General features: G+C 54.4%; 1 protein-coding gene across 2 annotated transcripts in view; it reads left to right on the top strand.

Moving 5' to 3' along the window:
- Nucleotides 1-15,706, top strand: part of PEBP4 (phosphatidylethanolamine binding protein 4) — a 261,347-nt gene that overhangs the window by 231,423 nt on the left and 14,218 nt on the right. The window contains exon 5 of one of the 2 annotated variants that reach the window (XM_065946620.1): nucleotides 13,991-14,036. The exons of the other annotated variant lie outside the window; for it this stretch is intronic. Coding sequence (XP_065802692.1) covers nucleotides 13,991-14,036 — 46 coding nt within the window. The remainder of the gene's footprint in view (nucleotides 1-13,990; nucleotides 14,037-15,706) is intronic. 2 annotated transcript variants of the gene reach the window in all.

Raw genomic sequence — 15,706 nt, 5'->3', positions numbered from 1 at the left:
CAGCCAAGCGCCACAACTGCCCCAAGCCTGGCTCTCCACCTGCTGGGGAGGAGGATGGGCGCCCAGTCCATAGGCGGCCAGGGTCCCCCACACAGGCCTCCCACCCAATCAGCGTCTGCGACTGAGTGACCCTTAACAGGTAACGCCACTAAAGGAGCAGCATGTGACCCAGTGCACTTGGCCTTGCTGGAGGGAGTCACAGCTCTCCCTTCCTCTCCCTGGGGTCATGCTCGTTCCCAAACAATCTAGAGACCGGTGGAACCAACCAGGAGGTCAGGGTGGAGTTCGTTAAGCTCAGTCTCGGGTGTCTTTTCATCATGATTGCCAAGATCCCCAGATTGGCATTTGCCTGCCAGGCACTGTAGAAGGTGACACAACAGCAGGAGAGTGAGCTCTGGGCTGGGCTGGCAGCCTCTCGTCCCCGGTGGGCTGTGCTCACTGTCCCCTTGGCCTTGACACAGGAGGCAGGGACAGAAAGACGAGGGCAGCCCCGACAGCTGGTCAGTGATAGCAAGTTTGCTCGGGTGTCTGCGAAGGAGAGCTGAGGGGGGCACTTGGCTGTAGGCCTGCTTCTAGGACCAGGGAACCAGCACCGACCCCCACCGGCCTCCTGAGCCATCTTACACCCCCGCCTCTGGTCCTCAGACTGCAAGAAAGAACAATGCTTGCTCTCTCTCTTTTTCCAAAATTTTTTGAGTTGTTGATTTCTTTTTTTAATTTATCTATGTATTTATTTTATTTATTTTTGGGTGCACTGGGTCTTCGTTGCTGTGTGCAGGCATTCTCTAGTTGTGGTGAATGAGGGCTACTCTCTAGTTGCACTGTGCAGGGGTCTCATTGCCGCGGCTTCTCTTACTGCCAATCAAGGCTTCTAGAGCACGTGGGGCCAGTAGTTATGGCGCATGAGCTTGGTTGCCACACGGAATGTGGAATATCCCCAGACATGGATCAAACCTACGTCCCTTGCACTGTCAGGCGGATTCTTAAGCACCAGACCACCAGGAAAGTCCATGAACAGTGCTCTCTTGCCTCCTCCCTCCCCAGAGATTACTAAACACCTGGAGATGGACTTTCCTGGCAGTCCAGCAGTTAGGACTCTGCGATTTCACCGCCAAGGGTCCAGGTTCTATCCCTAGTGGGGGAACTAAGATCCAACAAGCCTCACGGCCAAAAACATAATAATGAATAAATAAGCACCTCGGGAATAAACATTCCCCCCTCCTCAAATAGGGTTGGGAGTGGGGAGCAGGATGGGAAGAAGGAAGCACCAGTGGGTGTGTATCCAACACCCTGGGGAGCACCTAGCAAACAGTGCACCCCGATGTGGCTCCTCAGGGTCCCCTCCAGCAGGAGGGGCTGTCTTGCCCGAGGCCATAAACTCAAAGGTTCCGAATAGTGAGTGACACCAAGACTCAGCAACTGGGTCTGCTTTTCATGGCTCCAAGCAGGGGTGCAGGGAAGAAGGGGGTGCTTACCAGGCCTCGTGTCTCCCAGTGCTGGCCGGGCCCCAGCCCCTCTCTACCTCCTACGACCACTCGGGAGCCCAACCAGTCCAAATAGTCTGCCTTGAGAGCTGGGGTCACCTCGGCACCTGAAGGTCAGGCCGGTCCTGCCCTGGGAAGTATGATCCCCTCCCCTGGGGGGTGCTCCTGAGCCTGGAAGAGACCGCAAAGGGGCCGCTGTCAGGAACAAGGGCTCACGTCACCCCTGCTGCCACCACAGCTCTGATTGGGACCCCGCGCTCCCAGTCCAGAGACGCGGGGCCCTGGCAGCAGGCCTCCGGGGCAGCGCTTCTCAGACGAGGGTGCACGCGAATCGCCGCAAGTTCTTGTTAAAAGAAAGATCCTGATTCCCACCATGTCTGGGGTGGGGCCCCAAATCCCGCGTTTCTCACAAGTTCCCATGCGATGCTGCTGCCTCGCTGAGCAGCGAGGGGTCAGGGGCCAGGGGCTAAGTTCACCGTCAGTCCCTCTGAAAAGAGCAAGATGTGACTTGAATGAGACAGACTGTTTCTGCTTATTGTCACCCTCTCTAAGGAGTCCGGGGTTTCTCGGAGCCTCCATACCTTGCCGGCATCTTTTCTCTCTCAAACGTCTTGATCCCCGAGCTTCCTTCCAGAAAGTCCCTCTCTTCTTCCTCCCTTCCCTCTCTCTCTTTTCTTTTCTCCTTCCTTCCTCCCTTCCTTTTCACAAGGCAGCCCTGGGCCTGGGCCCCTTGGTGGAGAAGGAGAGAGAGACCCCAGAGTATAGGCAAAGCCTTATCTTTCTTCTGAAGCCAAGTGTGGGACTGAAAATAGGGCAAAGGATGGGGACACAGCTGAGCCCCGAAGCCTGACTGAGGACCCACCAGCCTCTGGGGCCTGGGTTCTAGGACAACCGCATCCCAGAGCTGGTCCATGGCCAGGACAGAAGAGCCCAGAGACAGCTGGCTGTTTCCTGGTTGGTGGTAGAGAGCAGAACAGTCGGGGGGGGGGGGGGGGAGACATAGGCAAAAGGAGAGGAGATGGAAGGGGCAGGAAGGCCAGGATCCAGATGCTATGAGAAGCCTCCTTGGCCGTCGGTGATCCCTACCCAGTGAACCTGGGGGAGCTGCCACGCAGCTCTCACAACCACCCAGGGAGTGTTCGGGACACCGGTGCTCCCCCTGACCACTCACAAGCCCTGGAGCACTCCTGCCCAGGCCAGGGGGCAGTTAGGGGGTTGCTGGACTCCCTCTGCCCAACTGGGGTTGGGGAGAAAAGGTCTGGGCAGGTCGCCTCTTCCTCCGTACTGGTCTCCCCAATCCCTCTCCTGGGGTTGCAGCCACCCAGCCAGAAAGACTAGATGCTGGAGATTAGAGATGCGCTTGATAAGGGCTGGCCTGAGGAGGTAGCCCTACAGCTTCCTCCCCTCGAGCTTGCTGCAGTTTCTCAAGCCCTGTTTGTTTCAGGATTAACTACAGTGTTTCCTAATTGTTCTCCTGCTACAGACGGCAGGCCAGCCGGGCCGCATCCCACCACAACAGGCAGGAGGGCAGGGGCAGAGGCGGGACATGCCCCACTCTTAGCTGACCCCCTCTCCTGCCCCAGCCCCTCTTCCTTCCTGTGTCCCCACCCCTCTGGCCCTCAGACTCTGGAGAGTAACAGAAAACAGCTCAGTTCTTACTCACAGGCCTCAGTCCTAATCAGTCATCTCTCAGTCCTGGTCTCCTGCCAAAGGCCTGGAGATTCCCACACCCCGCTTCTCCTAGTCCCACGGTCCATACTGTTGCCTCACCGCCACTGGCCCCCTCCCCAAACGCCCCCCACTCTGATGCTCCCTTCATGTTCCACCCCTGACATACCCACAGTGAGAGGCTGCCTGGGAGAGGGAGTGTGTGGAAGCGCTGTCTGTGTGTGTATGAGTGCCTTGCAAATGTGCATGTGTGTGTGTGTGTGAATGTGTATTAAGTGTATATGTGTGAGTGTGTACATGTATAAGCATGTGTGAGTGTGTGTGCATTATGTGTATATACGTGTTGGATAAGTGTGCAAGGTGGAGGGCTCTATGTGTATGACCGTGTATATGTGAGCGTGAGTGAGTGTATCTGAGGGTGTTGTGTGTGGGCATGTGTGAATGTGTGGAAGTGGGGGGATGTATGTGAGTGTGTATTGAATAAGCATGTCATTTGTGTGTGCCGGCATGTGTGTGACTGAACACATGTATATGTGAGCACGTGAGGGCATGTGTGATTGAATGTACACAAGTGTGTGTGTGAGTTGAATGCTGTGTGAGCATGTATACATATGCATACAAGTGCACATGTGTGTGTGAGTGTGTGTGCATCAGTGGGGGCTGTGGATGTGTGTGGCTGAGTAAACATAACTCACAGATCCCCCTCCTCGGGCTCTCACCCCTCCTTCCACCCCCCGCACTCTAGCCGCCCTCCCTCCTGCTCCCAGCCAGGGCCAGCCCCCCTCCCATCCTCTCCTGTCTCACCCTTGCCGCTCTCCATCCTTCCCACCAGTTTTGGAAAAGTCTTGCCACTGTTTTGTTTCCCTTGCTCCCATCACCAAGCACTTTCTGGCCAGATTCCCACCTGGCCCCTGAGCCAGCAGCACCCTACTTCCTCCCCTATCCTGAATCTTCTGTCTGACCCCTGTGACTGGACCCCCATCCCAGCCTCTGCCTTCCCAGGGTGTGGGAGACAACTGGGCCTTCTGTCCGTCCTCCGGGCCCGGCAACTCTGTGTGAGTGGGTGTGTGTCTCCACGGGAAGGGGAAGAGAGAGGAACAGGAGAAGGGACTCCAGGCTCAGATGGTGTCATTAGTAGACACTAATGCTCCTCATCAAGGCATATTAATAAACATCATGCGCCACGCGCTCTGCACAGCCGGGCGAGTGCCGGCCCAGCGGGACAGGCCCCACATTCACAGCTGAGTAATCTCCAAGCCCACGGTGCACCATTAGCCTCATGAGGCTGACCCTGCCGGGAGGCTTCCTAAGCCGATCACAGCAAAAGAGAGCCAGTGGGATGGGTTCTGAGCAAGCGGCAGCTGGGGGCAGTGTCCCTTCCCCGCTCAGCCTGGGCAGCAGCAACGCGGCCCTCTCCTTCCCCGCTGAACCCCGGGGAAAGGGGGCCCGTCATGACCCTTACACTCAGATGGCAGCACGGGATCTCATGCTACCCCGTTTCCTAATTTCATCTTCACGAGCCTGTGAGGAAACCAGGGCAGGTATCATTATCGTCACCACTTTACAGGTATGGAGGCTAAGACGCTGGGAAATTAAGTGTCTTGCTCAAAGTCATGCGGCTAATAGGTAATGACATTGGACCAGAGCCCAGGTTGCCCTTTGGAACGGCTGTGTTAACAGCTCAGTCACTGATCCGTGTTTTAACCCCACGGCACCAAATCCCTGGTTCTTGCAGTGCCAGACACTAGACCGCGAAGCTCGGCTCTCTCAGCAGGATTGAGGACTTCCATTCTCCCGGTGGTAGGGGGTGGTCTCCTTAGCAGCAAATGGGCTGCAAAGCAGGGACCGGAGTGAGCCAACTTGTGCCAAGATGCTGGCAAAATGCCTGCCTCATTGTAGGTGCTCCACAGGAGGTGGTTCCATGTCTTTCTGTACTGACCATGACGTCTATATTAAGTTACTGGACCTGGAGGAGGCTGGAGCAGGCGGAAGGCTGAATGGCCCGTTCTTTGTATTTGTTTTTGAACATTGCAGTCTTGTGTTGTTGCAAGGTGCAAAATTGGTTACTCACTGTGAGTATACCACCATGGTGTTTAAAATTACAGTAGGTGTTCTCCGTGTGTGTGTATGTGTGTGTGTGTGTGTGTGTGTGTGTGTGTTGAAGAACACGAGAACTAGTGTTTTAATAAGATCACTATCCAAGATATAATAGTTAAAATGAAAGGAGTTGGGGAGCTAAAAATATAAGATCTGAGAGATCAGGGAAATGTTCTTATGAAAAATACCCAATTCCCTACATAAGTTCAAATAAATGAAGCGTTCCAGCAACCTGTTTTTGGTACCAAAAGCTTCTGCGTTTGTGCCATGTGTCTGGAAATGGCAGTCTTTAGCCTAAGCTGACACTGATGCATAATAATTATATTTAGCTATCAACTCATGATATTTGCTCTCAATCTATCTTAATATTTCTTGACTGTTTCTAAGTGGGACAGGTTTAATGAGACCCTACATTGAGTTCTTTACTCCTTTTTTCCTTCCCATTCTCCTCCTAACCCTACCTTGATGCTACATCCAGAGAATGGGTGACCTGTAGCAGGCCAGGGTCAAAGAGGGGGGCAGTCCACCGTCTCCTGAGGTCCAAACCAGTCTCTGAGCTTCAGAGACTCAGAGCAACTAGGGAAAGTTTCCCCAAGAAGGTGGGCATCCAGTCAATGCCGACCCCAGAAGGGATAAAAGGCTCAAAGCTGACGCTTGTGTAACAAGAAGCTTTGGGACCCAAATGCAAAGAAGAGGGCCCTAATGTTCTCAGGGCCATTGTCTCTATGCAGAGTGGTCCTGGGGATTCTTTCTCTCTCTAGTTTTTTTTTTTTCTGAGTTTTAAATTTTTTCTGTAATGAACATACTATACTTTCATGACCTAAAACTGAAAAAGTAACAGTCTGCAACAGGGATGGACTGGAGTGCGAGGGTCCGATACCCAGCTGCTCTGAGTGAGGCTGTGGTCACGGGGTTCAGCTCCATCCAGATCTGACCTGCCATGCGGGCCATATCCTAAAGCCTAGTCCCACCCAGATACTTTCTTGACCAGAGAGGCAGCTGACCAGCCCATTTCAATGAGGCTCCTGGGACACAGTTGCTGAGCATGTGGAAAACAGAAAAAGTCTTGCCTGGGTTCTGTGGACCCAAAGTTTGGGTTGCTGATGGCTTCGATTCTCACATATCAGAAGCATTGCCAGTCATTGAAGCTTAACCCCAGCCTACATTTCAAGCCTTAACTTGAGCTTCTTCCAGACCCACCTGTTCTTTTCATGCCTTGTTTACATATTTATGCATTGCTTATGCAACTTCCTCAACTTAAAATGCTCTTTCCTTCCCCTATCCAGCCCAATAGAAAATTGGAGTACTCCTACACACCCTTCAAAGCCCAGATGGAGTACAGCCTCCTTTCAATAGCTTTCCCTGATCGCTAACCCCAAGCAGTTGCAATTTCCTTCTTCTATCCTCCTCCAGGATTTCCTGTAGACTGCAATTATTTAGATGTACAATACAGTTATTTCTTTGACAGTATGTCTGCCCCCACTAGATCATGTATTCCTCAATACCATAAAATGTGTCTTAATTCCTATTTCACAGGCCTTCTCATTCATTGAATCTACCCATCTCCCCAGCCAGCATCCCTTGGGGCCAACTCTATGCTCAATACTGTCACATACACACAGCTGCTAGACAGTGTGGCTTCTTTGGGAACCATGTGCACCTCCTCGTAACCTGGAACAAAAGGCTTGGACAACCTGTACTTGTTAGACCCAAGCAACCTTGACCCTGGCCTTGGGAAATCTTGCCTTTTAACCCAGAGACGTGGAGAGAGGTGAAGTCCCTCCCATCTGGGTAACTGCTTGCTCCAAGAAGCACACCAGCCACACCCCACCTCGCCCCAACCCATTTTGGCATCTGGAGACGCAGGGAAGTAACTGACTCCAGATTTGAAGCCAAACTAGAAATCGAAACCCAAGGGTCCTGTTGCCAGCTGGTGTGATATACCAGAATTTGCTGGCCACCCGTGGGCATTTTCTAATGATGAAATTCGCCATGCAACCGCCCTATCCTGGAAGATGCCAGAAGGAAGCCTATCAGGTCCTTGATGCTGACACTTCTTGAGGGAAACTGATGCAAAGAAAAATTGGCCATCCTACACCCTCGAGTCTGTAAGCACTCAGATCCCTGGAGGGCTCAGGTCTGTGCTCCCTTCTTCCCACTTCCCACGGATTCCACTCCTCCCGCCTCAATGGCCAGCCCGCCTTTTCCCAGCCCCAGGGCAAAAAAGCAGGCCACAGGATTAATGGATCGCAGGCTTCCCCTTGGAGTAGGCACAGTCTCCCTGGCTGGGTCCTCTCCAGGCGGTTGTTAGGAGGCCTGGCAGCCGCAGCCCTGGGGGACCTCGGATACCAGGAGCTGGCAGTGCCTTGCACTCACTCACCCCTCGTGGACTGCAGAATCTGTAGATTGCTGGGTAGTACTTTCCAATCTCGTGCCTTTTCTTAGTTCCTTTGCCACTTGGCAACTTGCAGGCAGCTGCGCAGACAGCAAGGAGCGTCTCGCTCAGCACCAGTGTCAGAGCCTGGAGCTCTGTCTTATTTTCCCTTCTTTTCCATCCCCCCGCCGCCCCCCACAAGTGCTCGGACTTGCTCACTTCTCCCTCTGCCCTCCCTCCTCTGCGTGACACCCTTCTATACCTCACCTTTCAAGTTCAGGACTCTCTCGATGGGCACCCCACCCTCCGACCCAGAGATCACAAAGTAAAACTTCCCACTCTGACGGAGGTTTGAAGCCAGGCGGGAGAAGTGCATCCTCCCGCCCTGATGGGAAGAGGTGGGTGAAAAGATTAAATCGAGATGTGCATCCTCCCGCCCTGATAGGAAGAGGTGGGTGAAAAGATTAAATCGTCTTCTCAGAAACGTGCCGAGGACCCTCTGCTCAAGGGTTCAGCAAGCCCAAGTACCTGGGGCCTCCATGGATGCCCAGTTGGGTGGGCAGTTGGTTGCCTGGAGGTCATTGAAGGGAAGTGAGGAAATGGGACCAGCTTCCCTTCTGAGAGCAGCGCTGAACCAGGCCCCTGCCCCACCTTCCAGACCTCACTCCCCAAATCTGGCCACCATGCCTCACAGAGCCCTTACCTAAGGGGTTCCCCCGGCTGGGGAAGGGGGCATCTCTGGGCCCTCCATTCTCAGGGAATGTAGCTGTCTGGCTGTACCCAAGGGGACAAGAAATAAAGGACTGAGGTGACTTTCATCTGGATGGCTTACCTGTTTTTGGCTTTCGAAGGGTTTACTATTTCAGGGTCCCATCCTTGCCTTGGGAAAATCCCCTGTGGGAGGAAATGGCAACCCACTTCAGTATTCTTACCTGGGAAATCCCATGGACAGAGGAGCCTGGCAGGCTCCAGTCCACGGTAATGCAAGAATCAGACACGACTAAAGTGACTTAGCACATACACAGTATGTCGGGAACCAGTTCTGTCAGGGAACTCTGGGGCCTGGCCTGGGAAGGCAGAAGGACCCAGGTCCAGACAGTAGCAGTGTGGTCTCATCAGAAGAGGCTAGGACCGAGGGGCTTCCCTGGTAGTCCGGTGGTTAAGACTCTGCTTTTCCATGCAAGGGACGAAGGTTCGATTCCTGGTCAGGGAACCAAGATCCCACAGGCCACCAGGCAACTAAGCCTGCACTCCCTCAGATGGCATACCACAGCTAAGACTCGACACCACCAAAAATAAGTAAATAAAATTTTTTTTAAAAGTCAGCCACCTCTGAAGACAAAGCCTTCATGCATCTCCAAGTGTCTATTAGACCCTTAAAGCTGTCTTAGCTCGGGGTCCCCCAGAAGCAGAGCCTGAGACAAGTGTTTTAGCACAAGTAGTTTTTCTTGCTGGGGACACGAGAGAGCACTAATGAGGCAGCGGGTAAGACAGGAAACGGAAGGTTCGTGAGACGCAAGTTCCACTGTGGATTCCCGGAGCACTTATACACCAATTCCCATCAGTCACTGGTTAAGAGCTGTTGCCAGGGGACTTTAACACCCCAGCACATCTGCCCTGATGCATGGGGGCTGAGGGTGAAGCACGCTCTGCAGGCTGGTGCTGGCCCTGGGACCAGGAGAAACAGGTTGAAGGTGGAGCCAGTGAGCCAGGGCATGGGCCAGGGCACTGAGAACACCTAACACCCCTCCTGTGTGCCAAGCATCTTGAGAGCTACAAAGATGGAAAGGGTACAGCCCTTGCCCTCGAGAAGCTGAAGCTCCTCTGGGTTTCTCTCCAGCCAAATGTGGAGACCAATCTCTGCCCTTCCCATGAAAGAGCTGCTGTCAGATCCGTTGATTGGACAGTATCCTGGAGAATAACTACTAAAAGCTCATGACACATGTAAGATGGGATTGGGGGGCAGCTATCAGCTTCCAGCACTGTGTTTGTCTTTTTTTTTAATAATTTTATTTATTTATTTAGGCTGTGCTGGGTCTCCGTTGCCGCTCAGGCTTTTCTCTGGTTGTGGCGAGCAGGGGCTACTCCGTAGTTGCGGTACTCGGGCTTCTCACCGCAGGGGCTTCTCTTGTTGCAGAGCACGCGCTCTAGGGCATGGGCTCAGTAATTGTGGCTCCCCGGCCCCAGAGCACAGGCTCAGAGTTGTGGTGCACAGGCTGAGTTGCTCCACGGCATCTGGGATCTTCCCGGATCAAGGACCGAACCCGTGTCTCCTGCATTCGCAAGGTGGATTCTTTACCTCTGAGCCACCAGGAAAGCCCAGCACTGTGTTCTTTACTTGCCCTGAGACAAGCCCCGGTCAGAACAACAACCTGGCTGAGACAGCCTGCATCACCCTGGTCCGTGAAATGAGGCTGCTGCAACTCCCTGTCGAGCCCCAGCTCTTCTTAAACATCTCACATCAGCTCAACAACACACAATGGGTTCTGAGGTGGGAGAGAGCTGGAAGGAAAGTCTCATGTTCTATAAACCAGGAAATTCCTCCAAAGGGTCCACAGAGTTGAGCTTCTTCTCTCTGATTAGGATAGTATGTGTCAGTTTGTATGCCAGCCAGCTCTGTACACACCCTTCATGCACACACATATACATTTACACACACATGGATGCACATATGCACACATCAAGCACCAGAGTCTAAGAAAGAGGGGAGACTGTCTTACATCCCGAGCATTTAAGGGTCCAACTTAGCAATTTCCCACCTCCTCCTCCCTTCCCCCCGCTAAGAGGATGCTGAGGGTTGGGTTCCGCATTTCCAGAGGATGCTGATAAGGAAAGGAGTTGCTGTCCCAAAGCCACCGGGTCCCTGTGACTTAGAAGGGCCCAGGACACCCTCCCAAGCGCCTCTGGTGCTCCCATCCTGAAATCCCAGAAACCCATCCCGGACTTCTCAGTGTTCTTGAGGATTAGCAATCCAACTGTTTTCATGCTGTGTGTAATTTCTGTCATGATTTCCTTTTTAAGAATCAGCATTCAGACAAGTTCCTTTTGAAAATGTCCACCTGTCTTAGCTGTAGTTAGGGAAAGGAAGTTCTGTCTGCGCCAGTCTTAAGGAGGAGCAGCACACCCAGGGGCCGAGAGTGGGGTAGTGGGGAATGGAAGGGAGCCCCTCCCCTCCCGAGGCTCTCCTGCCAAAGCTCCGCTCTGCTCAGACACAGGTGTGGGGTCTGGTCCTCAAGTGCTGAGCTGGTTGCCACTCTCAGGGTACTTCCCTCAGCCCCGCCTCCTCTGAATAATAGATTTCCCTCTTCTCTTCAAAATTCTCCCAAGTCTCCTCCATCTCCAGAGCTTTCCAGCTGTCTAAGGTGACTTTCCAGCTTTCTAAGGTGACCCTGCAGGCCACAATGATGCTTTAGGAGAGTTCATGTCTTCACACGGGACGGGGGTGGTGCTGAGGGGGTGCGTAATCATTGCCACAGGAGCCCCAGTCCTCCAGGTAATGGTGTTCAGTCACTCAGTCAAGTCCGATTCTTTGCGACCCCACGGACTGCAGCACTCCAGGCCTCCCTGTTCTCCACTAGCCAGGTAACATCTGTATACATTAATAATGGTCTTCCTGGGACTTCCCTGGTGGTCCAGTGGTTAAGACTCCACACTTCCAATGCAGTTCAGTCCCTGGTCAGGGAACAAGGATCCTGCATGCCATAGGGGTATGACCAAAAAAAATAAATACATAATGGTGGGTGGCTCAGATGGTGAAGAATCTGCCTGCATTGCGGGAGAACCGGGTTCAGTCTCTAGGTTGGGAAGATCCCCTGGAGAAGGAAATGGCTACCAAAGTCAGCATCCTTGCCTGGAGAATCCCATAGTCAGAGGAGTCTGGCAGGCAAAAGTCCACAGGGTCGCAAAGAGTTAGACACGACTGAGCAACTAAGCTTTTCACTGTTCCCAAAAACACCTCCTAGAGAAGGAATGGGATTGTCACAGTGTCTTAGAAGAAGTATTGTGGGTCCAAGGTCCAAGTTCTGAGGCTCCCTCCTCCTAGAACATTCTGGCATTCGCTCGCTTATCACTCATGTGGTGCTGGCCATGTCTGAGCTCTTTTGGGGACTCAACTTGCTCACCCTTGGATCTGGTTTGCTAAGACCCCCACCAGGTGTTAGTTCTGTGGTAGAAACTTTAAGCCCCCAAGGACAGAGCAGTGAGGGAAGGGGATGGCCAAAGGGGAGCTTAGCCAATTCCCAGCCCAACTTGAGCCAATTCCCAGCCCAACTTGAGCTGACCACACTCAGGGGCCCTCCTGCTGCCTGGTCCTCTCTCTGAACTTTCCACGGTGCTTTTCCTGCCAACAAGGATCAGCATCTGTCCCAGGACAGGGTCCAGGGAGACCCTCTAGGTTCTCAGGCCATCAGTGCCATCTGCTCATGGCCCCTGGCAGCTGCCTCGGCCGGTCTCGGGAGCAGTGGGCAGGGGAAGGCAGGCAGGAAGGGCCGCCAGTGTTGCTAAGGGTTTGCGTGTGTCCTTGCCAAGCCGGCCCCGGCCGATGAGAAAAAGACTCCCCAGAGTGAAAGGGAGGGGACGGAGGGCCTCCCCACCCTCGTGGAGGCTGCGATCAGACTTTCCACACTGCTCTGACCCCACAGGCCCAGGGCCCACCGCGCCCTCGCCCCCTCCCAGTGCTCACACCAGGAGAGAGGCCTGTTTATCACTCTGGGTGGGACCCAAGCCTGTGGGGAATTGAAAAGAAACAGCCGGCCTAGGTTGCTATTGTTTTGTTTAAACAAACCACTGGCCGGGCTGACTTGGGAAGGAATGAGGGGGAGGCTGGGAGCGAGGGGGAGGCCAGGCTGGGCTGGGCTTCCCTGGCCTCAGCACCCACCCCTCAGTCCTACTAGAGGCCAGGGAGCTATTTGGCCAGAGCGACTGGAAGGCCTCAGGTCCTCCCCGCCGCTCCTGGGAGAGAGAAGGGTATCCAGGGGAGGGGCCTCCGCTTCCCCCACACATCCAGCCATCCCAGCACCTCAGCTGCTGGCCACAACAGGGTCTCAAGCCCGCCCTGGATAAGGCCTGGGCTGATACTGGGGGAGAGGGGTAAGCAGAACTCGGGCCCATCTGAGGGGCTGAATTAGAAGGCTACCTGGACGCTACTGAGCAAACAAGATGGGGTGAGGGGGAAGGCAAGGACGTCAAAAGACATCAGGAAACAGTGGGAGGGGGGCTCAAAGTGGGGCTCCATCCTTCTGCAGTCTCCTGCTCCTTCTTCCTACCGTAGGACCTAGCTGGACATGGAGGAGCAGCGGGCGGGGAGGGAGGGCCCACACTTGGGCAAACGGCAGCCTAGAGGGGAGAACGGGAGGGGCATGGAAGGTCTGGAATGGGGGAATGGGGCTTGAGTTTCGTCAAAAGGAAACCACACTGGGGTTTGGGTCACTCAGACTCTGAGAAGCTCCGCAGAGACCTGAGAATATTGCTGCTCCCCGGCCCCCCCACCCACCCACCTCCTCTCACGGGTAAGGGGCAGGGCTGGGCGGAGAGGCGGCCGGGGCACAGTTAGCTGTTGGCAGAACCAGTGAAGAGCCGCACTAATCACCATCATTAAGGCTATAAAACCCCACACCTAGGGGCCGAAGGACTCCCTGGCATGGCCCGGGGCCCCGAGCCGGGCACAGACCCAGGGGCCCAGCTCCGGCGCCTTTCATCTGAGCACCTCCCAGCCCTGCACAAACAGTAATTAGCGCCCGCCGGGGATCACCTCATTATCTCACAGACACTGAGGGGAGGGGAGGGGGAGGGAAAGGGGGAGGGACGGGGACACTGAGGCTGCCCCAGCCACCCAGCATGGTGGACTGAGTCCCCTCGAGCCTCAGAATCAGGCGGTCCAGCCTCCTCCAGCCCTCCCTTGCCCTGCTGGCTGCTCAGGCAGCCGTTGGCCGAGTATTCCGAAGGTCCCAAAGAGAGCCCGAGAGGATGGGCAAGCAGTGAGCATGGTCAGCCCAGGCACTCGATCTGACCGGACCCACAGACCGAGAGGTGCATCCTGGGCTCAGCCTGGGGGCACGGAGGGTGAGGGGGATGTCTCTTCCAGAAGGATCCTCTCAAGCTCTCCATAGATCAGGGGGTCCGTGCCTCGCCAGCAGGTCATCCCCAACAATGTCTGGATCTGTCTCTCCCAGACCCCCTGAGGCACCATTCTAAACCCCACAGCCTGTCCCAGTAGCATCCCCCAGGACAGCCAGACCGCTTCCTCCTTTCCCATCCTGCACTGTCAGAGAGAAAGCGAGAACTCAGCAGAGCCCACTGGGACTGAGTGGATGGTGTGGCCTTCCGCTGCCCTGAGTAACCCTTGCCCGTGCCTGTCTCTTATTTTCAGGGCACCGACATGAAGATAGGGAAGATTCAGGGCCAGGAGTTATCGCGTGAGTGACACCCTCCAGCCCCCCCCCCCCCCCCCCAGCCAAGGCAATGACAAGCTTCATAGCAATACAGCTTCACGGGGTGGGAAGCACTGATCCCCAAGTTCATTTGGACATTCTGATTTAATCTTCACAATTGTCCTTTAAGGTCACTGCCAACAACATCTCCTTTATAAAGAGGAGGAAACTGAGGCATAGACCCACCTGCCCCGTATCACACAAGCAGTAAGAGATGGAGCCCACATTAACTTACAGGGCTCTGCTGAGACAGAACCCAGAATCAGAACTGCCCCCCAGATGGGCTTGGTCCCCTCCCTGCTCTCTCCCAGCCCTTCTATGCAGCTGCATGGACCGTCCTTTTCTCCAATCCCCTCTTCTTCCCACCCCCATCCTCACCACCAGCTCCCCGCCTCCTTTCCCTCTGGGATCCACCCAAGCAAGGGCAGGCCCACCACTCAGCTTGAAGCAACTGCTCCAGGGGTGAGCTGGCCTCTGGCAAAGGGTTGAGCAAGAAAAAAACCAACTGAGTTTCATGGTTTGGTGAAGCAACACAGACTCGGGCACCAGACAGGCCTGGACTCAAAGCCCAGCTCCTCCACCGACTGTCAGCCTGACTTCATCACTCAGAGCCCCAGTTTCCTCATCTAAATAATGGCCATAATACCCGCCTTCCCGAGTCATGATGAGGATTCCGGGGATGTGACAACCCACTCCAGTATTCCTGCCTGGAGATTCCCATGGACAGAGGAACCTGGCGGGCTACAGTCCACGGGGTCGCAGAGTCGGACACAACTGAGTGACTAACACTCGTGACTAAGTAACATGGGAAAGCACCTAGCTGGGGCCTGGCCCCAAGATGCAGCTCAACAAATGTGTCCCATTCCCTTCCTCCTCATGCCTCTCAGCTCTACTTTTGGAGGGAGAGTTTCTTCAAGAACACCCTAGTGAGAAACACTTCCATTTCCGTCTCCCCCTAGGACAAATTCCCAGCTGAACGGAACCATTGAGATCCATCACTGGTCAGTAATATTTGTTTAAGAAAAAAAAAAAAATGTCAATTTACCCACATGCACACACTGGCAGAGACCCTCCAAAATAGCCTGGGCACACATGCCCACCAGTTCCTGCAAAACCTGCACCCACCCCAGGGTAGACCCTGGTTCACACAACTTACATGACTTCTGCCAGACCCTGGGTTCACACACACACACACACACACACACACACACACATCTGCTCTGCAATATAAAAACCCAGGGAGGAATGAATAGTCAGGAATTCCCCTGGCTGTGAGCGCACCAGAGGCCGGAAGTGCACCATGAGGAACGCCCCCACCACTCCGAGAAGCAAGTGATTCTTGTCTAATTGATGATCAGGAGAGGGAGGTGGCCATCATGTACCAATGCTCCATGCCACCAGCAGCATCCTTGCAAACACTCCATCCCCACCCACCCCTCGGAAGATGCTAGGTTCCTTGGAAAGAAAGATGAAGGGAGCAGAGGGGCGGGAAAAGAGGCACCACACTCTTGGAAGGAGGCCCAGCTGGAACAGTCTGCAGAAGTCCAACCCAAAAAATCCCTGGGGCCCTGCATAAACTTAGGGGAAGGATGAGAGATGTCCCCACTCCACATCTGCCCCTCAACAAAGAGTGCCTCCCGCACAAAGAGCAAAAG

The sequence above is a fragment of the Muntiacus reevesi genome, chromosome 10 (genome assembly GCF_963930625.1).
Source record: "Muntiacus reevesi chromosome 10, mMunRee1.1, whole genome shotgun sequence".
Taxonomy (NCBI): Eukaryota; Metazoa; Chordata; class Mammalia; order Artiodactyla; family Cervidae; genus Muntiacus; species Muntiacus reevesi.
The sequence above is the reverse complement of the archived record's forward strand: the minus strand, read 5'-3'. Positions and strand labels throughout refer to the sequence as shown.